At 43.0% G+C, this 27,271-nt stretch overlaps 1 protein-coding gene across 7 annotated transcripts in view; it reads left to right on the forward strand.

The window, feature by feature from the left end:
- The first annotated feature begins 1,251 nt into the window (after positions 1-1,251).
- kifc3 (kinesin family member C3) overlaps positions 1,252-27,271 on the forward strand; it is a 32,291-nt gene continuing 6,271 nt past the window's right edge. The window contains exons 1-18 of one of the 7 annotated variants that reach the window (XM_047580992.1): positions 9,957-10,328; positions 14,787-14,898; positions 18,159-18,301; positions 19,004-19,153; positions 19,184-19,190; positions 19,668-19,735; positions 21,010-21,075; positions 21,243-21,392; positions 21,607-21,783; positions 21,879-21,983; positions 22,814-22,961; positions 23,105-23,235; positions 23,310-23,421; positions 23,507-23,688; positions 24,526-24,630; positions 25,132-25,262; positions 25,733-25,856; positions 26,055-26,184. In XM_047580992.1, the coding sequence (XP_047436948.1) occupies positions 10,131-10,328; positions 14,787-14,898; positions 18,159-18,301; positions 19,004-19,153; positions 19,184-19,190; positions 19,668-19,735; positions 21,010-21,075; positions 21,243-21,392; positions 21,607-21,783; positions 21,879-21,983; positions 22,814-22,961; positions 23,105-23,235; positions 23,310-23,421; positions 23,507-23,688; positions 24,526-24,630; positions 25,132-25,262; positions 25,733-25,856; positions 26,055-26,184 (2,239 nt within the window). In that variant the 5' untranslated portion in view covers positions 9,957-10,130. Of the gene's footprint in view, positions 1,483-9,956; positions 10,329-12,980; positions 12,985-13,068; positions 13,183-14,786; positions 14,899-18,158; positions 18,302-19,003; positions 19,191-19,667; positions 19,736-21,009; positions 21,076-21,242; positions 21,393-21,606; positions 21,784-21,878; positions 21,984-22,813; positions 22,962-23,104; positions 23,236-23,309; positions 23,422-23,506; positions 23,689-24,525; positions 24,631-25,131; positions 25,263-25,732; positions 25,857-26,054; positions 26,185-27,271 lie in introns of those variants that run through there. The other 6 variants (XM_047580991.1, XM_047580995.1, XM_047580990.1 and 3 more) reach the window with 6 other exon arrangements.

The raw sequence follows: 27,271 nt of genomic DNA on the forward strand, positions 1-27,271 counted from the left end.
TATTCAGCCTCCAGACCAGAGATCCTCACAAGAAGATGGAAGGAGAGAGGGAGACACAGTGGTTAGTAAATTATAAGAGACAGAAAATAAAATGATAAGATATTAGAGGACAAAGAGGAGAGGACATGTCCTCAGTGCATCGTCCCCCTGCAGCCTCGGCCTATAGCAGCATCACTAAGGGTTAAGTCCAGCTCTAACTATAAGCTTTGTCTAAAAGGAAAGTCTTAGTCCTGACCTTAAACATAGAGACTGTGTCTGCCTCCAGAACCCAAACTGGGAGCTGGTTCCACAAGAGAGGAGCCTGATAGCTGAAGGCTCTACCTCCCATTCTACTTTTAGAACCTCTAGGAACCACAAGCAGACCTGCACTTAGAGATAGTAGTGATCTGTTGGGACAGTCTGGTTCTATGAGGTCTCTATATATGATGGAGCTCGGCCTTTCAGGGCCTTGTATGTAAAGAGGAGGATTTTAAATTCAATTCTAGATTTTATTTATTTATTTATTCATTGGATCTATTTATCCAAGGGATTTATTTATTTATTTATTTATTCATTGGATCTATTCATCCAAAGGATTTATTTATTTATTTATTGGATCTATTTATCCAAGGGATTTATTTATTTATTTATTTATTGGATCTATTTATCATATGGATTTATTTATTTATTTATTGGATCTGTTTATTCATGGGATTTATTTATTTATTCATTTATTGGATCTATTTATTCAAGGGATTAATTTATTTATTTATTGGATCTATTTATCCAATGGATTTATTTGTTTATTTATTTATTGGATCTATTTATTCGTGGGATTTATTTATTTATGTATTTATTCATTGGATCTATTTATCCAAGGGATTTATTTATTTATTTATTGGATCTATTTGTCCAAGGGATTTATTTATTAGATCTATTCATTCGTGGGATTTATTTATTTATGTATTTACTTATTGGATCATGATGAGCACTGGTTTTGTGGTTGATTATTATTCTTGTTTGTTTAGTTGACTGACTGACTGGAGCTCATGTGGAAAAGCTACAAATTAATTATTGGGACCTGTTGGGATAAACAAATGAATATTATAATAAATACAATGAGTGAAAAACAGCAGCTTCCCTCTGGAGTCCGGAGGGTTAATGACTAATGTTTTTATTTTAATTCAATTTAAATGGCGGGTCCTGCTGTGTCTCATGTGACCCTCAGTGACCCGCCCTCCTCTATAAGAGCTGCCTTTTCCGCTCTGGATCCTCACATGTCGGACAGTCCGTGAACGCAGCACCGTCCCCGTCAGTCTTGACTTCTAGGCTGAGAGACCTTCAGGGACCCACGGAGACACGGGGACACGGAGCCGAGTTCCAGTCCGACCAGTTCTGAGCAGGGCGAGGTAGTTCTGGGTCAACCCGGGAGGATTTACCGCGAGGAAGGAGCGAAGGAGGAGGAGGACGAGGAGGAGGAGGACGAGGAGTCGGGACCAGGAGGTAAGGAAAGTCTGCTCCCTCCAAACTTTTCCCTTCTTTCCTCCCTTCTTCCGTCGGTCGGTCGACCTCCCGGTCTATCCCCGGTCTGTCCCCGGTCTGTCTCTGTTCTGTCCCCGGTCTGTCTCTGGTCTGTCCCCGGTCTGTGTTTACCCGTTGTTTAAGCTACTCGGTCTGTCCCCGGTGTGTCCCTGGTGTTTACCGGGTGTGTCCCCGGTCTGTCCCCGGTGTTTACCGGGTGTGTCCCCGGTGTGTCCCCGGTGTTTACCGCCGCTCTCCGCCTCTTTCCAGCAGCTTCCACCGCTTCAAAGCTTTTTTTCATCGGGACAAAAGAACCGAGGCCTCACCTGCTGCACACCGGCCGTTTCTATGGAGACGCAGCCAGCTGCCAATCAGCGAGATCGGTTCATGATCGACCAGTTAATCAACTCGACCAATTAATCAATCAACTCGGTTCAACCAAACAAGAATTTCATGCATCAACCTACAATATGAAAATATTTGAATGTGATAAATCCAGTAGAATGTCAGTGTCACCCCTTCTTCTTCTTCTTCTTCTTCTTCTTCTTCTTCTTCTTCTTCTTCTTCTTCTCCTTCTTCTTCTCCTCCTTCTTCTCCTCCTTCTTCTTCTCCTTCTTCTTCTTCTTCTGAGTGAAATGCTGAATGATTAATAAATGTGGTTAGAAAGGGAGTCTATGAGAGAGGATGTGGAACTACATAAAAATACTAATGCAATTAGTATTTTTTATCAGTTATCAGTTTTTTGCGTGAATGTGTCCAGATGCTAGAGAGGGAACTGTTCCATTTAGCTCTCAATCTCAATCATCTGCATTTAAATTCAAACCAGAATTCTGCTCTTCACTAACTTCAGTCTTTTTTAACAGACTCAACGGAGCTTTGAGGAGCAAACGCCACATAAAAAACTTCAGCTACTAGGAAGTAGCAGTAGTACTAGTGGTGGTAGTAGTACACAGAATCTGGAGCTGTAGCTGAGGACACATTTCACTAACACACATTTAACACACTCACTGTGTTTTCATGACAAACAGGAGAAAATCCAGATCTCATCTAATCTGAGTTTCACTGTTAAATCAGATGGAAACAAACTGTGGATCTTCTTCTGTGGTGGTCGACCTGCTGTTAAGGAGGGGAATCCATGTTTGTTTGTTTTTTTTCGTAACATTTGGTTCACGACCCATTTTTGGGTCTCGAACCACCAGTTGAGGATCACTGACCTAGAAGACGTTGGAGGAGCTGCAGGTTAGCATTAGCTTCATGTTTCTGACCTGAAGGTTTATTCTTGCTTCACCCCCGGGGGGGGGGGGTCGAAACGGTTCTAAGTCGACTTATTTATTGTGTATCTGATGCACGTGTCTGAGGTTGTTGTTGTTTATTGTTGGTTATTAGTTCTTAGTTGTGTATCAGGGGCCTGAGGCCTGTGGCTGCAGACTGGCTTCCTGTGTCTGAGCTGTGATGGCTTTAATGTCGGGGTGTGTCTGCTCCACATGTTCTATAAATACTCTGGTTTTCTTCTTTACCAACGTGGAACAAGCTGAACCTCTGGTTTAACCCTTTATTCTCCGGGCTTCCTTCCTTTCCTTCTCACAAAATGAATCTGAAACCATGTCCTCGGCTCAGACGCTTCTGCTCCTCGTCACCAGACAGAGTTTGGGAAGGAATCTAAGGAGGAACGGTTAGATTAGGTTAGGGAGGCTTTTATTCTTCTGGTCTCAGGGTCAAAAGTTCTTTAGTTCATCTGTTCTCAAATTGAGGATCTTAATTTGGTTTAAATTCTAAGTTCAGAATCAGAGTGAGTTTTCAAATCTGAGCTCAACTTTAAAATTAAATATTTAAAATTTAATATTACAGACTGAGGTCATTGAGCTGGCGTCTGTGAAGCAGCTGCAGCAGAGACAGAGTTTAACCGAATGTCAGCGAACGTCTCATCTCTGCAGCTCCAGCTGTTTATCAGAGAAATTCAGAAGAAACCCTGCTAGCCTAGTTGTTAGCCTATTTGCTAGCTTAGCTGCTAGCCTAGCTCAGAGGGGTCAAGCTCATTGCAATTTGGGGGCCACATTTTCTGTAAGGATTAATATTCTGATTCAAACCAGTTTGCTCCCAAGAAACCACTAACACACCCGAATAATTACCTGTAAGTAACGTCAACTACACACTTTTAACATTTGTTTCAGTGCAAAGAAAAACAAGGAACTTACAACTAATTGAACTTGATCTACTTTTAAATATCTGGGGTTCTTGATTGATGGCCGCTTGTCTTTTAAGGCACATATTCAGTTTACTGTAAGGAAGCTGAAGCTTTTACTTGGATTTTATTTTAGAAAAAGTCTTGCTTTTCTTTTAGGGTGAAACAGAGACTAGTGGAGTCAGTCTTTCTTCTGATTATTGATCATGGTGCTGTGTTCTACATGAATGCGTCTACATGCTGGACAGTCAGTACCATGGTGCTCTGAGGTTTATTACAAACTGTGGAGCTCTAACTCAGTAAAGTGAATTGGCCGTCTTTATATGTGCGCCGGCTCAGCCATTGGTACGAGTTGATTTATAAGGCTGTTCTTCAGACGACTCCATCTTATTTATCATCCTTTATTCTAATTTTGAATAATGGGGCCAACAGTTTCCCAGGACTTTTATCGTTTTACTGTTCCTAAGGTCAGAACAAGGAACTTTAAAGTGGTATTTCACCAGGAAGTCACTGACAGATGAAATTAAATCATCAGGAGGATCTGGACCCTAACCCGAACCACCCTGGTACAGCCAGCTATCCCAGAATGCATTGCTGCTCACCCAACATCAGAGTTTAACTGGTTGAGTCTGAACTTATCTGGCTTGTTGTGGATAAAGGTCACATAGTCTGTGTTCACTGGGTCTGGTCTAGGACTGGTTCTAGGTCTGGTCTGGTCTAGGACTGGTTCTAGGTCTGGTCTGATCTAGGACTGGTTCTAGGTCTGGTCTGATCTAGGACTGGTTCTAGGTCTGGTCTGATCTAGGTTTGGACTTGTCAAGAAGATTAAAATAAAGACTGTAACGTTCACCCTAAAGGGACACAAATTAAAATCCTGTGGAACTTTGCAGTTAGGGTTCCTGGTGTTCCTGGTGTTCGTAGTTTTACTGGAGTTCCTGGTGTTCCTGGTGTTCGTAGTATTACTGGAGTTCCTTGTGTTCCTGGTGTTCATAGTATTACTGGAGTTCCTGGTGTTCCTGGGGTTCTTAGTTTTATTGGAGTTCCTGGTGTTCCTGGGGTTCTTAGTTTTATTGGAGTTCCTGGTGTTCCTGGTGTTCCTGGGGTTCTTGGTTTTATTGGAGTTCCTGGTGTTCCTGGTGTTCCTAGGGTTCGTAGTTTTCCTGGAGTTCCTGGTGTTCCTGGTGTTCGTAGTATTACTGGAGTTCCTTGTGTTCCTGGTGTTCATAGTATTACTGGAGTTCCTGGTGTTCCTGGGGTTCGTAGTTTTATTGGAGTTCCTGGTGTTCCTGGTGTTCCTAGTGTTCCTAGGGTTCGTAGTTTTCCTGGAGTTCCTGGTGTTCCTGGTGTTCCTGGGGTTGAAATCCATGAATAACTTGACGTGTGCCTGGTGAAGGGGCGTCGGGTTAAATCTGCGTTCAGAGTCGGTCTTTGTTTCCGGAGCCAGGCTGAAGGAGCAGATGTTAAAATGTGCAGCACGAGGTTCAGAGGAAATCACATTTACTGGTTCAGCTAAACGTCTTTTAGCTTATGCAGAGGTTCAACCTGAAGCTCTTTAGTCATAATGAGAATCAGAACATTATGTCCCAGTGACATGAGATGATTTAATGAACATGGTGGTTTAACCTGGCACCTCTAGAGGACGTTGGAGGAACTGCAGGTTAGCGTCAGCTTCATGTTTCAGACCTGGAGGTTTATTCTTGGATCACACTGATCATGTGTAGCTCAGGTCTCTGTTGAGTTCAGTCCATGACGATCTACCCCAGGACGGTCCAAACGGTTCTAATGAGGCCGGGTTTGATCATGTGACAAGTGTCGAGGGCCAACGATAAAAAACACACAAAAAAACATAGAAATATTTTCATCTATGTTCAGCAGACACCGACGTGGAGCTGAACTCGTTTCTGAACTTGATGAACTCGTCAGACGTGACGGATTCCTTCCAGCTGTGGGAGAGTCGTCTTTTCAAAGACGAGGAAGATGATCACATGTTGTTGTTTAGAGACCGAACAGCTGAGAATGAGACGTTAATTATTCTGGAACATTTACATGATGTTGGGTCAGATTCAGCTCATGAACTCTGAGTCTGTGGTTGTGTGATTGAAGGTCCAGCAGGAGGCACTGTAGCTGCTCTGATTATCAACCAGGTTTAACTCATAGAAACTAATGAATGAATCATGAACACAACTGCTCATTACACTCAAACCAACAACCTGCTGCTTCAGTGGTGTTTCACTCACAACAACAACAGAAGTCAGAGTTTTCTGATGATTATGATTCTAGTTAATTCTTTAATGTCTAAATCTCATATAATATACAGATTAAAAATCTAAATGACCGAAATGCAAATGAAACGTACAGTAGATAAATAAAATCCGCCTATATCTAGTAACAGTGACATGTACGGTTGCAGTAAGGAGCAACAATATGTGTTGACCATTAAACGTTGGCTCTTTAAAGACACAGACATTCACAACGTGTCATTGGTTCAGATGTTTTATTGAGTCTGATTTAATGATGGATCCTAGATAGCGGATAGTCGTCTTCATAGACTGACACTTCTCTGTACATATTGCGTTCTTCTCTGTAAAGTTAGTTTCATTTATTTTTTTTAAATGTTATGCTTATTAAGGTTTTTCTCATAATTATCCACATGGAGACACACCAGTAATAAAGGAAATAGATGTACATATATACATCTACACACACATACACGTTGAAACCTGAGTTGTGGTCATCTTCTGGTAGGGGTGGGTGATATGACGATATTAAATCGTGAACGATTACAACGTGAAGATGATCTGTCAAACTGCAGAGATCGTGGGATCATCTACATTCTATAAATTGCATTTCTATGCTGATACACCGACGCACCAGAAGTGACGCTTTCTTACCCGCCTCCGTGTTTGTGTTTATGTTTGTAGCCGCATGGAGACACGGCTGAAAGACAAACAGAGTTAGTCACTAAAAAAAATCCACCTCCATTATATGGAATTTGTTTGGATTTTCGGATTTTCCTCAACTGCTGAAGCACAAAACAGGTTCGCACGACGAACATGATCAATGATTTGAAGAGGAATCATCCCAAACAATATGCTTAGAGCCAAACAGCGAGAGGCCCGGCGGCACCGGCACCGCAGGCGGAGCAGCAGCTAGCAGCTAGCAGCTTACCTTTTATCTAGCAAAAGATAAGGTACCGTTCAAGACGGTAGAAAACTTTCTGTTACTACTTTTGCAAGACTTCACTTTATTAGAATGTTGTTGTTGTTGTTTACCTTAAACTTGATTGTTTGCACATGCAGGAAAAACTGCGACTACTTAAAATAAAACCTATTAAGGCTCTTTGGACTAAATTGTCAGTTTTTCATTTTTCAATATACAATCGTGATAAAATCGAAATCGTGATTTTATTTTTAAAAAATTGTGATATGATATTTTTGCCGTATTGTCCACCCTGTCTTCTGGTCCATTTGGACATTTTCAAACTTCTCCTGCTTCCTGTGTCCTCTATACGTCGCTCTCCCTGATTGGAAAGTTGTTTGTCTCTGTAAAGATTTACTTTAACGCTTTCAGCGAGAATCTCAACAAACTCAGAGTTGTTGTTTTAAAATAGAAGGTCTTCCTCTTCTTCTTTCTTCTCCGTCAGTTTTTCTTTCCACGTCTCTGCTTGTCTGTAATTTCCTCCGTAAATGACTCTGAGCTGAAGGTTTGGTCGAACCGCTGAGAAAATAAAGATGTGACGGATACAAAGAGATGAAGAAAAGGCTGAACCTCTTTATTTGTTATTATTCTGCTGTACAGTAAAATACATCAACTCAAACTTAGATTTAAAAATGAATTAAACCCTAAAGAATCCATTGTGAGAGAAAAGCTCCTTGAACAAAGAGAGGAATGTTTCATTAATCTACTTAACCGCTGCAGACTGATCCTCTTACAGCCTCTAACACGCCCCAGCAACAAACAGAGACCGTATATAAACATGGACCAGCTCCTCTAGAGTGAAGCCAAAGCCAGTAGAGCTCCACCTGGTGGCTGGCTGCAGTATAGGTCATAAGCCCCACCCCCTCCATGCTAATGGGTGGGTCAAATAATTTATTAATATACTGTCGATGAATATTCAAGTGTCAATATTTCAGATAAGTTTAGTTTTAGAAACGGGATGTGACATCATGATGACTAATCTGTAAAAGGGACTTTGAGAGTTGTAAAAACTATTTTTAAAAATAAGTTCAGTGTATAATCCAGTTCCTTGTAGCTGGTGGAGGTAGAGCAGAGTGTGAGATTAATTAAATGAAAACACCAGTGAGTCTGGAGGAAGTGAGGATGGGGAATCGATGTTACGGTCATGCCCACACAAGATGGCGCCTCATGTATCCCTGGGAAAATGGCGCCAATTTGACCAATGAGAGGAATTGGGGAAGTGGTCTATGGAGGATACGTGGTGTCCATATTTATAATCAGTCTATGGAGGAGACGTGTTTAGTCCATATTTATATACGGTCTATGGAGACGTGTTTAGTCCATATTTATATACGGTCTATGGAGGAGACGTGTTTAGTCCATATTTATATATGGTCTATGGAGGAGACGTGTTTAGTCCATATTTATATACAGTCTATGGAGGAGACGTGTTTAGTCCATATTTATATACAGTCTATGGAGGAGACGTGTTTAGTCCATATTTATATACAGTCTATGTAGACATGTTTAGTCCATATTTATATACAGTCTATGTAGAGACGTGTTTAGTCCATATTTATATACAGTCTATGTAGAGACGTGTTTAGTCCATATTTATATACAGTCTATGAAGGAGACGTGTTTAGTCCATATTTATATACGGTCTATGGAGGAGACATGGCGTCAAACCTGATCTACAACAGAAGTAATTGTTAAATGTTAACCTGAGTCTTTGTTGCATAACAGAAATAAATCTTAACCTCTGTTGTATAACTTGAATTTCCAACATAATAAAACTATAAATATAATCGTCCGTCCTACATTCGGTTTTCTCTTCAGAGTCAGATCTGATAATCGAGCCGCATTCCTCCTTCTCCTCTACACCCTTTTATAGTTTTATTTAGGCCAGTTACGGTTTGATGGAGCTGTCAACAGGGTTAGGGTTAGGGTTAGTTATTCGTCCAAAGATGGAGGACTTGTTTCTTAATGCTAAGCTAGGCTAACTGTTTCTCCTAGATTATAGGCAGTGTGCTAAGCTAGGCTAGTTGTATTCAGACGTGCTCAGAGTAGAAACATGTTTCCCTGGAAAATGAAATTCTTTTTTGCTGGTCACCCAAATGCCAACAACAAACAAAAACATAGGCATAGAATAAATATGAAAAAATCATATAAAAAACACAAAATATAAAAACGGAAGCTGAAAAAGTGAACATCGCATGACATGAAGTGTCCTTGAGTCTAGGCTCCTGTCAGATGTCCTAGCATGGCATGAAACTAGACCCATTCTCCAAGACCCTGGATCATCCTCAGAGACCAGAACCCACTGAGGCCCTGCCCCCTTTATTAAGACCCTCCATGGACCAGGAACCATATGTGGTAACTTGGTGTCCTGGTTTATTGTCATGTGGTTTTCATTCAGCCAATCAGAGAAGATCAAAGGTCTAAAGTTAGAACGACTGTTTCATGAATGCATCATGAAGAGTTGAGAGGTTACGTCACAGAGCGTCTGCATCGGGTTTATCCACAACCACCAGATGGTCAACGGGGGGGGGGGGGGGGGTGTCCACTAAGACGGTGTCTCTCTGTCTCTCTCCCCACTCTCCCCACACATACAGACATATATATAATTCATATGATCTGTTGAAGACCTGGAACTCCCCTTTCTGGACTTCTCCTCCAGGGAGAAACTCGTCTAAAATAAAATCAGATAAGATCAGATCAGATCAGATACTGATACTTTATTGGTCCCATTGGGGAAATTCAAATGTTACAGCAGCACAACAGTGACCAGAAAGAAATTAAAGAACAACAACATTGAACAGGCAACAAGCAACCAAAAAAAAAACTTTCTAACTTTCTTGAATCGTTGGTCCAGTCTGGTTCTTTACTAGTTTCATTTCACTCTTCAGTCCCGGTGGTTTGGTCGAGGCTGTGAACACGTTGGGACATTTTATTTCCCATCCTTGAGTTACACTGAAACAGAATCCCTGGGCTCTGGTTACCTGTGGACTCCCTGTGGACGTGACGGCAGCATTCAGGCCAAGGTTCAGAGGTTTATCAGTTCTGTGGAAATGTGATGTGGACGGGGGAGGGGGGGCGGAGGTGAGGCAGGTGAGACAGCAGCAGAGAGAGAGGGAGGGGAGGATTAAACAAACTGAACTCAGCAGCAGGATTAAAACCAGCTGATGAGGACACAGAGTCCCATCGGCTCGGGAGCCGATGACAAACGTCCCGAAGTCCAGAAGCTGAGACGCTCTGTGGAGACGGGGTCATGTACGTCCTGTGCACCCTGGCCGTCCTGACCCTGCATAGCCTCTTCAAGAGCCGCCACTGCAAGGAGGACGGCCCAGAGGACGGAGGGACGTCCAGGACCCGAGGGGGTCTGGACAAAGCTGTGGACCGAAGAGGTGAAGGGAAGAGCAGGCGAGGGGTTAGGCGTTGTTACTCCCCCAACAGAAAGAGAGTCCAGGTGAGATGCAGGACACTTCAAAGGAAGACGCTGCCAGGAAGTTAAATGTGTCCAAGTTACTGGACTCAGTGGTTTATGTAATAAATGACATTTAGATAATAACAGGGACGTCTCTCAGCCTCCACGGTTAATCCTCTGTCTCCTTCTCTGCAGCTGATGGTTTAGTCCTTGGTGTGGACTTAGGTTTAGTCCTTAGTGTAGTCCTAGGTTTAGTCCTTGGTTTAGTCCTTAGTGTGGTCTTAGGTTTAGTCCTTGGTTTTGTTCTTGGTGTGGACTTAGGTTTAGTCCTGAGTTTTGTTCTTGGTGTGGACTTAGGTTTAGTCCTTGGTTTAGTTCTTGGTGTGGACTTAGGTTTAGTCCTTGGTTTTGTCCTTGGTGTGGTCTTAGGTTTAGTCCTGAGTTTTGTTCTTGGTGTGGACTTAGGTTTAGTCCTGGGTTTAGTTCTTGGTGTGGACTTAGGTTTAGTCCTTGGTTTTGTCCTTGGTGTGGCTTAGGTTTAGTCCTGAGTTTTGTTCTTGGTGTGGACTTAGGTTTTGTCCTTGGTGTGGTCTTAGGTTTAGTCCTGAGTTTTGTTCTTGGTGTGGACTTAGGTTTAGTCCTGGGTTTAGTTCTTGGTTTAGTCCTTGATTTAGAACTTGGTTTTGTCCTTAGTGTGGACTTAGGTTTAGTCCTTGGTTTTGTTCTTGGTGTGGACTTAGGTTTAGTCCTGAGTTTTGTTCTTGGTGTGGACTTAGGTTTAGTCCTTGGTTTAGTTCTTGGTGTGGACTTACGTTTATCCTTGAGTTTTGTTCTTGGTGTGGATTAGTTTGTTGTTTTAGTACTTGGTTTTTCCATGTGTTGTCTTTGAACAATGATGATCATTGTGTTTTGATGATACTATGAAGATGCTTCCTCCAGATGTTCAGCTCTGAACATCATGACTAGAGTCAGTCCGGGTCCTGGTCCTGGTCCTGGTCCTGGTCCTGGTCCTGGTCCTGGTCCTGAATGAAGCAGCTTGACTTGAATGACTGATGTTTGGTCATTTGTTTTATTTTGATTCTTTTCTGTAGTGACACAGTCGCTGACTGCAATGTCAAAATATTAGGGAAACGTGTCAGTTCAATAATAAATAAATTAAAATGAAAACATGATTATAATAAAGTGATGCTCGATAGCAGAACTCTCACGTTTACACCAGGGACAGGAGCCTTCATGTTGTTCCAGATCAGCTGTTCTTTGTCATGAAATCCTCTGTCTGGAGTCTGTTACGTAACGTCCACATATTTATGGTTATGAGAGGATGATGATCTGAGCTCTGACCTTCATCCTGGAGCTCAAGCTTCTTCTAAACCCTTAAAACGTGGCAGAGGTTTTATGTCTAAAAGCCTCGTATGGATTCACTTTGCTTTCACCTGATTTAAATCGATTATCATCCAGCTCTATAAATAGATAGATAAATAAATAAATGGAGGAGAGAGCCTCTGCATTAGTTTTAGATCTGCTATGAACTAACCTCAATGTTGGTTTCACATCTTTAGTAAATAAAATCAAAGGCATCACGTTGATTTTATCATTAGATTGGTTTTTAAGACTCGAGCCGTGGTCTGTGTGTAGTAAAGTGTGTGGTCTGTGTGTGGTAAAGTGTGTGGTCTGTGTGTGGTAAAGTGTGTGGTCTGTGTGTGGTAAAGTGTGTGGTCTGTGTGTGGTAAAGTGTGTGGTAAAGTGTGTGGTCTGTGTGTGGTAAAGTGTGTGGTAAAGTGTGTGGTAAAGTGTGTGGTCTGTGTGTGGTAAAGTGTGTGGTCTGTGTGTGGTAAAGTGTGTGGTCTGTGTGTAGTAAAATGTGTGGTCTGTGTGTGGTAAAGTGTGTGGTCTGTGTGTGGTTTGTGTGTGGTAAAGTGTGTGGTAAAGTGTGTGTAATGTGTTGGTTAAATTGTGTAATTAAAGTGTGTGGTAATGTGTTACAAGTGTGTGGTAAAGTGGGCGTGGTCTGTGTGTGTAAAGTGTGTGGTGTGTGTCTGTGTGTGGTAAGTGTGTGTAGGTGTGGTTGTGTGTGGTAAAGTGTGTAGTCGGTGTGTAGTCTGTGTGTGGTAAAGTGTGTGGTAAAGTGTGTGGTCTGTGTGTGGTAAAGTGTGTAGTCGGTGTGTGGTAAAGTGTGTAGTCGGTGTGTGGTAAAGTGTGTAGTCTGTGTGTAGTCTGTGTGTGGTAAAGTGTGTAGTCTGTGTGTAGTCTGTGTGTGTGTAGTAAAGTGTGTGGTCTGTGTGTGTGTAGTAAAGTGTGTGGTCTGTGTGTGTGTAGTAAAGTGTGTGGTAAAGTGTGTAGTTGGTGTGTAGTCTGTGTGTAGTAAAGTGTGTGGTAAAGTGTGTAATCTAAAACAACCTGAATATAACTTGAAGCTGATAAAAGTTTAATGACCCTAATTTAACCTTAAGGTCGTCTGCTCTGATTCTTTGGGAACCTTCGGTCTCATCATGTGACTCTGTGCAGACACACACTCTGTGCAGACACACACTGTGTTAAATATTTCACTTTCACTGAAATATGAATCTACTGATGGGAGGAGGAGAGGGAGGGGCTACGAGAGGTGTGATGCTGCTGTGCTGTTGCTAGGGAAAAGGAGGGAGGACGGGGTGGAGGGAGGCGTTGCTACGGAAACAGAGGGAGGAGGGGATGGAGGGAGGTGTTGCTATGGAAACAGAGGGAGGAGGGGGGTGGAGGGAGGTGTTGCTATGGAAACAGAGGGAGGAGGGGGGTGGAGGGAGGTGTTGCTATGGAAACAGAGGGAGGAGGGGGGTGGAGGGAGGTGTTGACGCTGAGCTGCTGCTGAGTGTCGGCCTGAAGCTGCAGCAAAGATGGAGGACGTGGATGCTGGAGGGAGGTAGGAGACGGGCACAAAGAGGAGGGATGGATGGAGGGATGGATGGATGGTGGAGAGGCTGCACGGATGTAGACGTGTTGGACACAGGTGGATGGATGGATGGATGGATGGATGGATGGAGGGATGTAGATGTGTTGATCACAGGTGGAGGTCTGACTGGAACCTGATGACCTGATTTGGACGCTCTGTCTCTAATGGTGATGGTGAAGATCCTGGGTTGTTTTCTGCTCGTTGGAAATGTTTCCGTCTCTAAAGCTTTAACTGAACGTCTCTTTGTTAAAATGAGATGAGGTTACATCGACTCAAACGTCCAGCTGTTTAATTTTGTATCTAATCACACTGAGACAAATTAAATAATTGAAAGGCATTTATTAAATCTCTGGAACCTTCATTATTATCACTTCTTCATGCAGTCTCCTGGTACATCCACACAAAATTAGATTCTTATTACATTTCTGTTGTTTTTGTGTCAAAATTATCAAAGAGAAATATTTAAATATTGGCGCTTAATGATCAGTTAAGTCATTAAATATTAATATTAAAAACATAATTTAGATGTTGAAGTAGTTAACCAAATAAATTAATCACACCTAGAGGAGAGGCTAAGACATTAGCCTGATATGCTAAGACGTTAGCCTAGCTCCTTAAACTGCCTGCTGCTGCAACGCTGTTCCCTAATTGTGGGATAAAGGACTATGTTGGCTAGCTAACGTTAGCTTCAGGTTGGGTTTGCTCATTTCAATCTTAATCTCAGTGGTTTCGGTTTGTCCACAGTTGTGTTTGTGCTCATGTCGAAGAACTGATTTACTGACGTTCAGCTGGATCAGAACTGTGTTAAAGTCCTGGTGTGAATCCTGGGGTCTGACTCTGGCTATGATGATTAGAGACGAAGAGCCTCTAATCATCATGTATGTGTGTGTGAGGCCTAGTTTAGTCCAGATACTAACCTGGTTTAACTTTCTGAGGGTGGAGGGAGAAGGAATCAGGCCCCTGGAGGCGTTAAGGTGTTTGAATGTGGGGGGATCAGTGGTAGTCGCTCCATGTGTGTTCCCTGATAAGTGGAAGGAGACTGACTGGTGGAAAAGTCAATAATTAATTAGCTAATTTCTGGGTTAGCTGAAGTTGACTGTGGCCCCTCAGTGGGTTGATGAGTCCTCCATCTATCATATATCGTATATCTCGTGTCTTATATCGTATATCTCGTGTCTTATATCGTATATCTCGTGTCTTATATCGTAAATCTCGTGGGTGTACCTGTGAACTAGTGGATGGTGAGTCTCTCATGATGATCAGCTGTTGTCAGTGGTGTCAATGAGGTCATGCTCTGAGGATTAACAGATTACAATCCTGATCAAACCTGGGAGATCCACAGCATGACTCTCTTCATGCTATAATGCTAACCAAAGCTAAAGGTTGCTAACATTGCTGGAAATGTACCTGGTTTAGTTTTAGAGGTCTTTATGAGCAGAGATTTCAATTATGCATTAGCACCCCATTAGCATCTCTTTTATTAGTGGAGGGGGGCGTTGCTTCTTTATTATTAGTGGGGGGGGCTTTGGGGATGCTGTGTGTCCTCCTGGTTCATCTTGTCCCTCTGTCTCCAGACGTCCAACTCTCTGCTCGGCCTGGCGGCCATGTTCAGCACAAGAAAGACCTGGGACCTCGGCCACGCCCACTTCCTGCAGGAACTCTGGAAGAACGACCTCTCATTGGACGGTGAGTCAGGGGGAGGAGTCGGAGGTAGGAGGAGCAGTCATGTCCATCCATTTGCAGTGCCCTAGGCTTGCTTTTAAATACAAACAATGGTAAATCTAAATTACAGAGGAAAAATACCAGGAGTGGTGATTGTTTATTCTAAGCAGCAATAAAGTGCAGCGCACAGCCAGTAGTAACAGCCCTAAGGTACCTAAAGAGAAAAAGACAGCAAAGACTATTTACACATATGTCCTCCAAACAGCGCCACCTGATGGTAAATCAGTGCTGACACCACTGAATACGGATAAGATCTAAGAGCCTTGTTCTTCTTCTAGTCCAGGGGTCGGAAACCTTCAACACTCAAAAAGCCATTTGGACCCATTTCCCTCAGAAAAGAAAACACTGGGAGCCACAAAACCCCTTCGACATCTAAAATGAAGATAACGCCGCATACATCGTTTTTACCTCTATACTAGGCCTATGTATAAAAAAAACTATAGTGTGTTGCATTTATGAAATGAAAGAAATGCCACAGAGAAAATAAAATTTTATTTATTCATACATAACAGGGATTTATCCACGGTTGGCTTACCTCCTGTCAAAAGGTTCAGTTAATAGTGGGCTGGACCTCCCAACGGGTGTCGCACATCGGCAGTTGTGACGTATTTTGAGCGATAAAAAATGAAACACATTTTATTTTAATGTTACAAGATCACCATAAATTCAAACTTAGAATTGTATTTAAAAAACTAAATGAACTAAAATAAAACACATTTTAATTAAATACTCGATAGCAGCAGTATGTGAGCTGCAATGCACTGTGGGAGTTCAGTGTTTTTGGTTGATGTTACAACCATGAGTGTGGTGTGGCATTCAATGTCATTCAGTTGTTGTGTAACTCTCGCTCGTTAACTATTGAGTGAATAGTTGCACACGCAGTTAGAGTGAAAAAGTGAACGGCTTTGATCAGCGTCTTTGCTCCGAACCATTCGCCACAGACAGAGACAGAGGGACGAAAGAGCCGCGGGTCGCCGACCCCTGTTCTAGACATACTGTAGATCTAAGAACTCATTCTTCTATACATACAGCGGGTCAAATAAGTATTGAACACATCACAATTTTTCATAGTAAACATGTTTCTAAAGGTGCTGTTGACATGAACTTTTCACCAGGTGCTTGTAGAAACCCCAGTAATCCATACATAGAAAATGGAAAGCCAAGACACCAGCTGAAATCTATCAGTGATCAGACAGACATCCTGCCCTTTGTCAGTGCAAATGAATATCAGCTGATTCAGTCCAAACTGATGGTCCATAAATAGGTGTGTCATTACCAAAGTGTCACACAAGGAACATCCCATGATGTGTAGTGTATTACTTGGGTTGTTACCAGGGCTGCACGATAAATCATTAAAAAATCACAATCTCGATTCAGACATACACGTGATCTCATTTCAAAACACAACGATTCTCAAGCATTTCATTTCACCAGCGGCATCACAAATGCTCCCATTTCTTCCTGGATTTTTTCAAGTGCCCCTAAAGGCAGCACTGCCGCTGACTCCTCCCCCGACCTATGGTAGGGCGTCTTTACAACATGTGATTCCGTCAGTGGAGGAAGCGCCTGCAGTGGAGTGTGTGGGAACAGTGAGGGAGAGAAGCAGAGACAAGTCCGCGTAAAGAGAGTTAAATGGAAGGCTAACAAGCTAACAAGCTTTTGTTCAAACGTATGCTCCACATTCTAAGGAAATCTCAATGTTTGATGACCATTTGAATGTTTTTGTTTTGTTAAAGTTCATCAGTGCAATTAACAATTTGTAAAAAAAAAAAAAAAAAAAATCGTGATTCACATTTTTTCCAGAATTGTGCAGCTCTAGTTGTTACTAACACCTGGTGAAAAGTTCATGTCAATAGCACCTTTAGAAATATGTAATGTGTATGAAATGTTTACTATGAAAAATTGAGATGTGTTCAATATATTATTATTGTTGTTATTATTTTACCCACTGTAGATCTAGACCCCCTGTGTCTAGAAGAACAAGGCTCTTTCACACTAACTATGGATTATTAATAAAAAAAAAAGTAAATAAATTGCATGGGTTAGGGTTAGGGTTAGTAGGGATTAATGTCTTAGTTAGGGTTAGGGTTAGGGTTAGGGAGTAATGTCTGGATCAGGACCCGCACACCTGGTTAGGACCTGGTTGAAAAGTCTCAAATGAAACTGAAACAATAAAGAAACAAACATAATAAAAGTGACCTTTTAGTAACAGGGATGTTTGTCTATTCAGGTGAGAACAGTGTGGAAACAACTAATACTAATAGAATTCTTTGAAACGTCAGGATGTGGGTCTGAGAGAGGATGTTAGCCTGGTTTGTTAGCCTGCTTTGCTCTGTAACGCAAGTCCTGTTAAACGTGAATTTAAATGTTTTTGAAGCTGAATGACTACATTACAATGCCGAGTTAAATATTAGCTTTGTGAGTAAAACAAACTCCTTAAATAAAACATTAGGCTGGAACCAGTCGAACTCGATTATATCATTGAACCTTCACTTTCTGTGATAACCTGTGATTAAAGCCTGACATCTGCAGCGGAGTGGTCATAGTAGCTTTTGATCCTGAAGGTGTCATTACTGCATTTATATACAATACATGATTTAAAACTTCATTTTCCTCGTGATGTTGATCAGATGCTTCACTGCCATCTGATTCCAACTCTTAGTGGAGGTATTTGCTCCTGTGTTCACTGCGTTCAAGAGTTTTCTAATCTTTAGGTTGGGTAACGAGGAATAAAACGACCAGAGACGCAAAGAAAGGAAACTTTCATGTGTGAGTTAAGTCGGTTTAAAGCTCAGTTCTCCCCACAGAGAGCGGATTGTTCTCAGGTTGATAAGATTGGAGGAGAATGTGGCGGTAGGAGCAGGTTAATGTGTCAGCGGCTGTTATCTGGTCGGACTGGTTTCCAGGTTTACTCAGGAGCTCGGTTCACGTTGTTTCTCGTTGTGTTCACTGACCTCGTTAATCACAAATCTGCTTAAAGATTATGTTCTTTCTCTCTGCAACTTCAAGTTTCAGACCTAAAAACACTTCAGCATACGGCCTGGAGCAAATGTTTTGGACGCCAGGAGCTATCGTGGTAAAAATACAGAAAAACGGTGTTAAACCCGAATTTTGTGGGTTTAGTTTGAGGGAACCGGTTCTACCTTAGTGCTCCCAAAACCTTTTAGCAAGGCAGCACTGAAAACATAAGCTCCTGATGACAAAGTGTCTTTGTGTGTCTCCAGCGAGTTCAGTGGACTTTCTGATGAGTGATGTTGAAGACGACGCTTCCTTCTTGTCTCTGCCCACTGCCGCCTTCTCACAGCGTCCGTCTTTATCCCCCGAGGTCAACGAAACAAGCGCACTCAGCCAGCAGCTGCTCATCCAGGTAAACAGCACATACTTTTAGCTCGGCTAACGTACTGTATGTCTCTGTCTGTGAGGACAGGGTCTCTGTCTGTAGAGGACAGGGTCTCTGTCTGAATATCAGGGTCCTTTCTTTGTTTTTTTTTTCCTCTGTTTTTTTTTGTTGTCGTCCATTATTGTCTTCATTTTTTTGTCCACGCTGTCTGGGTCTCAGAGGGTCACCTGGTCGTGCTGGTGGACTCCTGCCAACGTAAAAACCTTCGTTCTTCTTCTCTCTGTAGTTTCTTCTTCTTCTCTTCTTCCTGTAGCTGGTTCTCTTTGCTTCCCTCAGTCTTGTCTTGCAGGCAGAGCTCGTAGCTTAGCAGAGCATCAGCAGAGTATCAGAACGATCAGATCACAGAAGAAAACGAGACATTAACCATCAGCAGTTAATTGACCTGAGGATGAGTTCAGAATAAAGAAAGGAACCGTGCAGTGAGATGTACTATCGGGATAAATCTATCTGTGGTCGTTAGTCGCTCTGGGATCAAAGCTGCTTCTTAGTCTGTTAGCTCCTGTAGCGCCTCCCAGAGGCAGTAGGTGGAACAGATGATTGCCTGAGCCATGGTTCTAGTTGGAGTCCAGGGAGAGGGGAGAACCTTCTAGAAGTTGATGTGTCTCTGTGGAGGACAGTGTCTCTGAAGCCTGTAGAAGCTGATGTGTCTCCATGTGTCTCCGTGTCCAGACGCTGCAGGACAAAGTCTGTGAGTTTCAGACTCGTCTTCGCTCTGAAGAAGTGACTCGTCTCCTGCTGCTCCAGCAGCTGCAGCACAGTGTCCAGGAGAGGACGGCCAGAGGCGTCCAGGTCCAGGAGAGGACGGCCGGAGGCGTCCAGGTCCAGGAGAGGACGGCCGGAGGCGTCCAGGCCAGCAGTGAGTGGGGCGACTGAAAGATCAGATCAACAAATGGTTAATAAATTAACAGTTGAATAAGAAAATACAACAATACAAAGTAGACACAAATGACTGCCAAAGAAAACACAAAATGTTTCAACTTTCCAAACTGTCCATGGAGGATGTGAACGTTAGTGGATGAGGAAAGAGAAAATAAAAATGGTAATAAAAAAACAAAAATAAGGTGCATGGAGGGGAAAAATGAGTCTTTAGGCTGAATATATATATCCACAGTCTCTGGGACAAAAAGAGTCTTCATCAACTAAATTAAACTTGGACTTGGCTGACTTTAATGATCCTTCAAGGAAATAACTTGGTCTCACAAGCTTAGTTTCACTTAAAAAACACTCAAGAACCACAGGAAGGAAAGATAAAATAAGATTAAAATGAATTTAAATGATTAGAATCCTTCTGAAGCATTAAAGATGTGTGTTCTGTTTATGAATCTGTGTGTAGGTGTGAGGGTGTTTCCACCCGGTGAACGTCCAGAGGAAGAGCAGCTTGTATCTCGGCTGCGCTCACAGGTACGGAGTCACATTCAATATTCAAGTTCATACAAGTGGGAAAATAAAATGTTTAACCATTAACCCTCATACCCGATTTTAAAAATGATCACATTCTTCCCATTAAAGCGTCCTCTTCAGAAAGGCCCTAAATAGCACATGTCAATATTTATGTCTTTCTTTTTTTTAATCCACTTCAGTCCTAATGATAAATACCAAAAGTTTGACTTTTAACCCTTTGTATGCCAGCGTTTGTGACAACATCACTAACGTACAAAACACACACAAACAAATCTTAATATGTTCAATAATCTAATCTAAATGCAAAGTGTGTTTTTTTTTGGGGGGGGGGGGGGCTTGGATAAGACAGTGATTGTATTTTTCATTTCATTTTTGATGAATTATTGTTTTGTTTGTTTATTATTTTCAAAATATTAAAAAATAAAAATCTGATTATTGAACATATTTTTTTTATTATTATTTAATTATTTTAAAAAACGATTAGTGATGCCATCACTGGCATTTAAAGGGTTAAAAGTTAAGTTAAAAGTCAAAATCGATCAAACTTTTGGTATTTATCATTAGGACTGGAAAAAAAATAAGAAAAAAGTATTAACGTGCTATTTTTAGGGTGGTTTTGAAAAGGACACTTTTGTCCCTCAGTGGTAAAAATGAACAACTAAGGTTACACACCATAAGTACACACCTAAAAATATACAGACCTTTGCCAAATAAGAACGCAAAAAGAACAACTACCACCAAGTTATCAAAACACTGTAAAAGGAGACTTTTGTCCCTGTCGGGTCATGAGGGTTAACTCTTTAAGAACTGAACATACGCCTGCACATATAAAAAGATTATAAAGCGGTATTTTAATTACCGTAACTCACAGAGAGACAAAATTCAAAGTGTGGCTGAACACTGGGAAGTTGTGCTTTTGGTGGATTAAAGCTGCCATTACGGTAATGATGACGTTGCAGGTTGAGGGCGACGCAAGACCAGGGAAATCCAGGAACAGAGATGTTTGAAGGAATTTGTTGGGAAAAAAAAACTTTGAGATGTCACAAAGGATTCCAGACAAAAGTAGAACTTCTTAGTGTCCAGCCACACTTGGAATATTATCAATAGTGCAAACCATTGTGAGTTATGCTAATTCAAATACCACATGCTTTAATGGATCACCAGCGATGCGTTTAGGCTTTAGAGGGTTAAATAAGATGTTTAGGAGCTGCAGGTCTTAGAGTAAATTAATCGATTATCTTACTCTGAACTATGGCGTAACACTTTATCTGCAGGTGGAGGAGCTGGAGGAGAAGCTGTTGGACCAGAGTCAGGAGGTGGAGAGACTTCGCTCTGAACTGGTGAGACGCCATGGGCCAGAACCCTGAAAAACACATTTAAATATTGGACCATCCAGACTCTATAGGAGTTACTAGAGCATCCAGACTCTATAGGAGTTACTAGAGCATCCAGACACCATAGGAGTCATTAGAGCATCCAGAGTTAATAACAGCTGATTATCCTGTAGGGGGCGACAGACCTGGAGAAGCAGCTGGAGCTGCTGAAGGTGGAGAACGAGCGTCTGAAGCAGGAACTCAAGTCATGGAGGAGCTCAGAACTTCAGAAGCTCAACGCTGCTGCAGAGACCTGCACCTGCAGCCACTGCCCCCACATCCAGGTATACACTCACCTGTACAGCCAGGTATATGTCTAGGTATACACTCACCTGTACAGCCAGGTATATGTCTAGGTATACACTCACCTGTACAGCCTGGTATATGTCCAGGTATACACTCACCTGTACAGCCAGGTATATGTCCAGGTATACACTCACCTGTACAGCCAGGTATAGAGAGGTGTAGACTCACCTGTACATCTTGTGTTTGCTGCAGGAGGTGGAGTCTCTGCGGAGGGAGGTGTCCCACTGGGAGAACCAGGCCCGGCAGAGGGAGCTGGAGCTGGAGGTGGAGAAGAGCTCCAGACTGGACGAGTGGAGGAGGAGGAGGCCGGCTGAGGCTGAGCTGAGACTCAAGCTGGGTAAAGGGGCAACGACGCCCCCTACAGTCCAGGTGAGGAGTTGCAGATGTCTCCTTGTAACTAAAACCACCCTGAGCTGTGATGTGAGACCTGAATTAAGCTTGTTTTGCCTCAATATGTGACTCAGACGCTGGATTCAGACAAAGCTCTGGCTGAGATGCAGAAGAAGAACGAGGTCCTGCAGTCTCAGCTTCACGAGTCCCAGAGGACCTGCACCCAGCTCAGGACACAGGTAACTCCTCCTGGTGCCTGGTTCCTGGTTCCTGGTGCCTTGTGCCTGGTTCTTCCTGCCTCCAGTGTCTTATGTAGCCGAGTACCTTTTCCTGTAGAACCCTTTTCATGTTGTCTTCTCTTCTGGCTGATCGAGGTCGTCTGTGTGGCCTCCTCTTCACGGCCGTGCGCTGGGGCAGCAGAGAGGTGGTCCAAGGTCGGCCTCAAAAGCCACCCCTCACCCCCTCAACCCCCCAATGGCTGCTCTGAAGCTGCTACATAAACCAAACCTCAACGACTAACTTGATATCAATAACAATTATGAGGAAGTTTGAAGTTATTAATAGGCAGTTAGATGAAGTGGTGAAACTAGACCTGGGACTGGGCTTCAGTACTACAGAAATCCTTTCTCTTTTAGCTCATCAACAGTCTAGGCCTCAGTATCAGGACTCTGAAGAGACTGAGCTCAAGAGACTGAGACTGTTCCCAAGGAGAAACCACTTGAAGAGGAGGTTTCACTGGTGCAAACTGAAATAGAAGCTAATCGACATAAAGAAGTAGATAATGTGGTGGCCCTAATATTTTTCCATGGAAGAATATTTGGGCCACAGCTTTTTGTAGAATACCAAAAAAAAACCTTGTTGTTTTTTCTCATGGGTGGCCCTACTTCTCCTCTGTAGAAGGACAGAACGTGACGTTGTCTGAATTAAACCATAAAAGTGGTTCATTCATTGTATTATTCTTCCTCAGCTCGACCCATTTTCCTGAAAACCTCTTGGGTCATGTGTCCTCATCCATCAGGCGTCCTGGGTGTTTGTCTCGTCTCTAACGAAGGTGGCATCTTTTCCTCAGATCCTCGTCTACGAAGGAGAGATGGAGCGAGCTCAGGGTCAACTAGAGGCCGAGATGCAGAACCTGGAGGAGGAGAAGAACCGAGTCATCGAGGAGGCGTTTGTCAGAGCCGAGAGCGAAATGAAGGCGGTCCACGAGAACCTGGCAGGTGTGTGTCCACTGTGTGTGTCCACTGTGTGTGTCCACTGTGTGTGTCCACTGTGTGTGTCCACTGTGTTCAGGGCGTGTTTGGTGTGACCGGTGGTCGTTGTTGACAGGTTCCTTGTGTTTCTTGTGTTGCATTTCTTGCAGGTGTGCGTATAAACCTGCTGACTCTGCAGCCGGCCCTCAGGACTCTCACCTGTGACTACAACTGTCTGAAGCGCCAGGTGCAGGACTTCCCTTTCATGCTAGATAAAGCCATCGCTGAGGCCAAACATGAAGTGAGTCCCACCAAATGTGACTCTGTGACTGGTTCTGGACTCATCCCAATGAATTAACTGGGATTGTTTGTCAGATCTGTCAGGTGATCAGCGAGGTGAGCAGCACCAACCAGGAGCTGCTGCGTAAATACAAGAGAGAGATGAACCTGAGGAAGAAATGCCACAACGAACTGGTTCGACTCAAAGGTCTGAAACTAAATCAACTTCTGTGAGAGTAGCTTTTAGCCGCAGCGTGGAGGCCTCCATAACTCACCTGGTATTTGCTTCCCAGGTAACATCCGTGTTTTCTGCCGCGTCCGGCCCGTCAGTCAAGAGGAGCAGGACTCCGCCGATGCCAAAACTATGCTGAGCTTCGACTCGGACGACGACGCCATCCTCTACCTCTCCAACAAGGGCAAGATGATGACCTTTGACTTGGACAAAGTTTTCCCTCCTCAGGCCACACAGGAAGAGGTGAGAGCCTGACGTTACGTTTCCTTAAAAAAATGTTATTCCAATGTTGCTGCAGCTGAGAACAGTCTCTCCCAGTGAACAGTGGCTGCAGGAGTGGACACATATTAGCAGCAGCATTGGCAGCTTGTCTTTGTCTTGGTTTGTCTTGGTTTGTCTCCAGCTGTTAGCCGCGTTAGCCCAAGTGCTAGCAGAATCCCCGACTAACGTATGCTTGGCTTGGTTCATGTGCTGTTTGAAGCTGGAAAGAAAACTCCTTCCTGCAGAGTGTGATGATACTTTATGTGTCTCCACTGGTCCCTCTTGGTGTCTTTGTCCTCAAATGTCCCATGGAGAGGACCAACGTGCATCATGATATAATTCTACATGTTTGCCTTAGTCAGATGTATCTATGACAGACAGATGTTTATCTCTTCTCTCTTTTCTGTCTCTACCCGGTCGGCCTCAATCATGATGAGGGCCTGGGTCTGGTTCTGGTTCTGCTCAAGGTTTCTTCTTGTTAAAAGTTGAAGCTTTTCTTACCACCATCACCTTCGTGGTGCTCTGGGGGCTTCAGGCTGGGTTTTGCAAAGCATCTGAAGACAATTTGTTTTGTTATTGATGCTATAGATGTAAAATTTTATTGAGTAGAGTCAGACCTGAAATCTGTGTGATTTGTCCAAGTTTGCTTATTTCTATTTTCGTACGTTAACTGAAATCAAAACATTAACATTGCAGCTTTTCAATGTTATCACTTCTCACAGCCCTAAACAACTGAACCGCCCTCTCTGCGAGATAAGAGATTTAACTCGCTTGGATCGACACCTGATTGTTGTGCTGTTACTCTGATTGGTCCTTCAGGTGTTCCAGGAAGTCCAGGCTCTGGTCACATCTTGTATCGACGGCTTTAACGTCTGCATCTTCGCCTACGGTCAGACCGGCTCGGGGAAGACGTACACCATGGAGGTAGGACGAGTGTTTACGTCACATTCACTCGTATGATAGACATTTAAATCAGTCTCCAAATCTAATGTCAGTTTAGACTTAGTTTTAGACTTGGATAGACTTTAATGATCCACAAGGGAAATTACTTGGTCTCAGTAGGGTTAGTTACACATAAAAGAAACACTCTTAAGAGCAGAAGTAAAAAGAAAGACGATATAAAATGAGATTAAAATAAAATATAAGTAAAATCTAGTAAAATAAAATAAATGTATAGAATTAGGTATGATATACCTATATATATACATATATATATATATAGGTATATATATATACATATAAATGTACATTAGAGAAATAGACATTATGTTCATAGGAATGATAATAAGGTATAATAGCGTTGTCTTGTTGTCCAGCTGGACAGAGTTTGGTCTGATTGATGTCCTGGAGCTTGGTTAGACCTATAAACCTTGCACCTTTGTTTTCAGGGCGAGACTGACCTATAAACCATCATTTTGTTCACAGGGCGTGGCTAATGACCCCGGCATTAACCAGCGAGCTCTGCGTCTCCTGTTCTCTGAGGTGACGGAGAAATCTCCAGACTGGGATTATAAGATCACCGTGAACATGGTGGAGATCTACAACGAGACACTGCGGTGAGGAGACTTGAACACAACCAAACATCACACAGGCTTCTTATTTTACAACATACAAGACATAAAGATGTCATCAGGAATGTGCATTTGATCTGATACAACTTTAGTCCAACATGTCTCCACACAGAACGGTTATTTAAAGGAGGATCATGTTCATGTCACTAAGGTTCATCTTCATCTGTCCAGCTGATGTGTAACAGGCTCAGAGCTCAACATCTGGATAACATTTTTTGGTTGAAAGTTTCAGAGATCATCCGTCAGATCACCTAGCTAGAGGCTTCCAGCTAACTCGTGGCTCCTCCTAGCCTCCAGGCTAACAGTAGCCCCTCCTAGCCTCCAGGCTAACAGTAGCTCTAGCCTCAATGTAGTTTCCACCAGCCATATTTGTAGTCAAACTTTGTTAGTCGTGTGTGGAGCAGGGTAAGCCCTGAGCCGTGGTCTGAAGACTCTGAGTGTCCATGTCCCTGCAGGGACCTGCTCAGGGACAATCCCACAGACAAGCTGGACATCAAGATGAACCCTGACGGCAGTGGACAGCTGTATGTCCCCGGACTGACTGAGTTCACCGTGCAGAGCCCCGAGGACGTCAACAGGGTGAGGACTTCCTGTCTGTCCTTTTAGAGTAAAACTCCTGCAGCAGCAATATCCACTTTCTGCTTCACTGCAGAAGGTTATTATAATTAGGTTGCATTTAAAACAATGAAGACAAAGGCATAGAGCAGAATTAAACAACAGCAAAAACCATATTTAGCTCTGATTGGTGTTTGTGTCTGTGTGTGTGTCTGTCCTCAGGTGTTTGACCTGGGTTACGTGAACAGAGCGACGGCGTGCACCAACCTGAATGAACACAGCTCCCGTTCTCATGCTCTGCTCATCATCACAGTGTCTGGATTCAACACGGCAACAGGAAACACGACTCAAGGTATGAAGTCCGGATGAATAAAGTCTCCATCCATCCATCCATCCATCCATCCATCAATCACCGATAACCGATATGCAACCATCATAGTAGCGATAAAATATAAGTGATGCCGCGTTGTGTCGGGGAGACTAGTGCTTTCTTGGGTAAATCATTTTAGCGTATATTAAACTGTAAGCCTTCAGTGCTTATTTGCAAACTGCTAACATCACTCATGTAATGCTACTACTGAGACAAAATCTGCAATGATGTAGCAAAGTTGCCTCGCAGTTATTTTACACCGGAGATTTTGGCCAGGGACACTTTTAAAAGGGACAATGAAATGTGTCCTATAATTGTTGTTCCTGTGATGTTTTCATGTTTAGTTATTTATTTCATGAACTAACTTACTGTGACTTGTGGTTGATCGACTGACTGGTCAGATGATGAGGTTTCGTGGTGTAGAGTGGGGGAGGGTCTCACTGAAATGTGAGCTGAGTCGATCTGGGTGAGCACAGCGCGCTCCACTGGACAAAATAAATCAGTACACCAGCGGGTGCTTTAGTCATTGTCACACTTTTTTTTTCTTTCTATCGGCGCAACATTTCACCGATATGATAGAACCCCTGATAGAACTGGAGCCGTCCTATCGGGCCCCGATATGTCGGTGACCGATAATTGCTCAGTCACTACACTGAACGTGCTCCCAGTGCAACTGGCATTGGTGTGTGAATAGGGTTGGGCACCGAGAACCGGTTCCAAATAGGAACTGGTTCCTAACGTGTGGTTCCAGAACCATTAAGATATTTGAATTTCTATTCTTTTTTTTTTTTTTTTGGTTCCTAAAGGACTGCACTAGTTTGTTTCCGGGGTTTGTATTACTCCGCCCGGCATGCTCCGCTAGTAAGAAGAACATCACTCGTCCGAACCAGTGACTGCGGTCCGAACATGGGCTGCAAAAAATGACGCTCTGGCTTCATTTTAATTTGAAAAAGGATGAATTGGCACAGTGCAACACCTGTGAAAAACATTACTCCAAAGGAGGATGCACAACAAACATGATAAAAGACCTTGACCTGTATGGTATAATAATTAACCGGTCCATTCTTCG

This window comes from Mugil cephalus, chromosome 3, assembly GCF_022458985.1.
Source record: "Mugil cephalus isolate CIBA_MC_2020 chromosome 3, CIBA_Mcephalus_1.1, whole genome shotgun sequence".
NCBI lineage: Eukaryota > Metazoa > Chordata > Actinopteri > Mugiliformes > Mugilidae > Mugil > Mugil cephalus.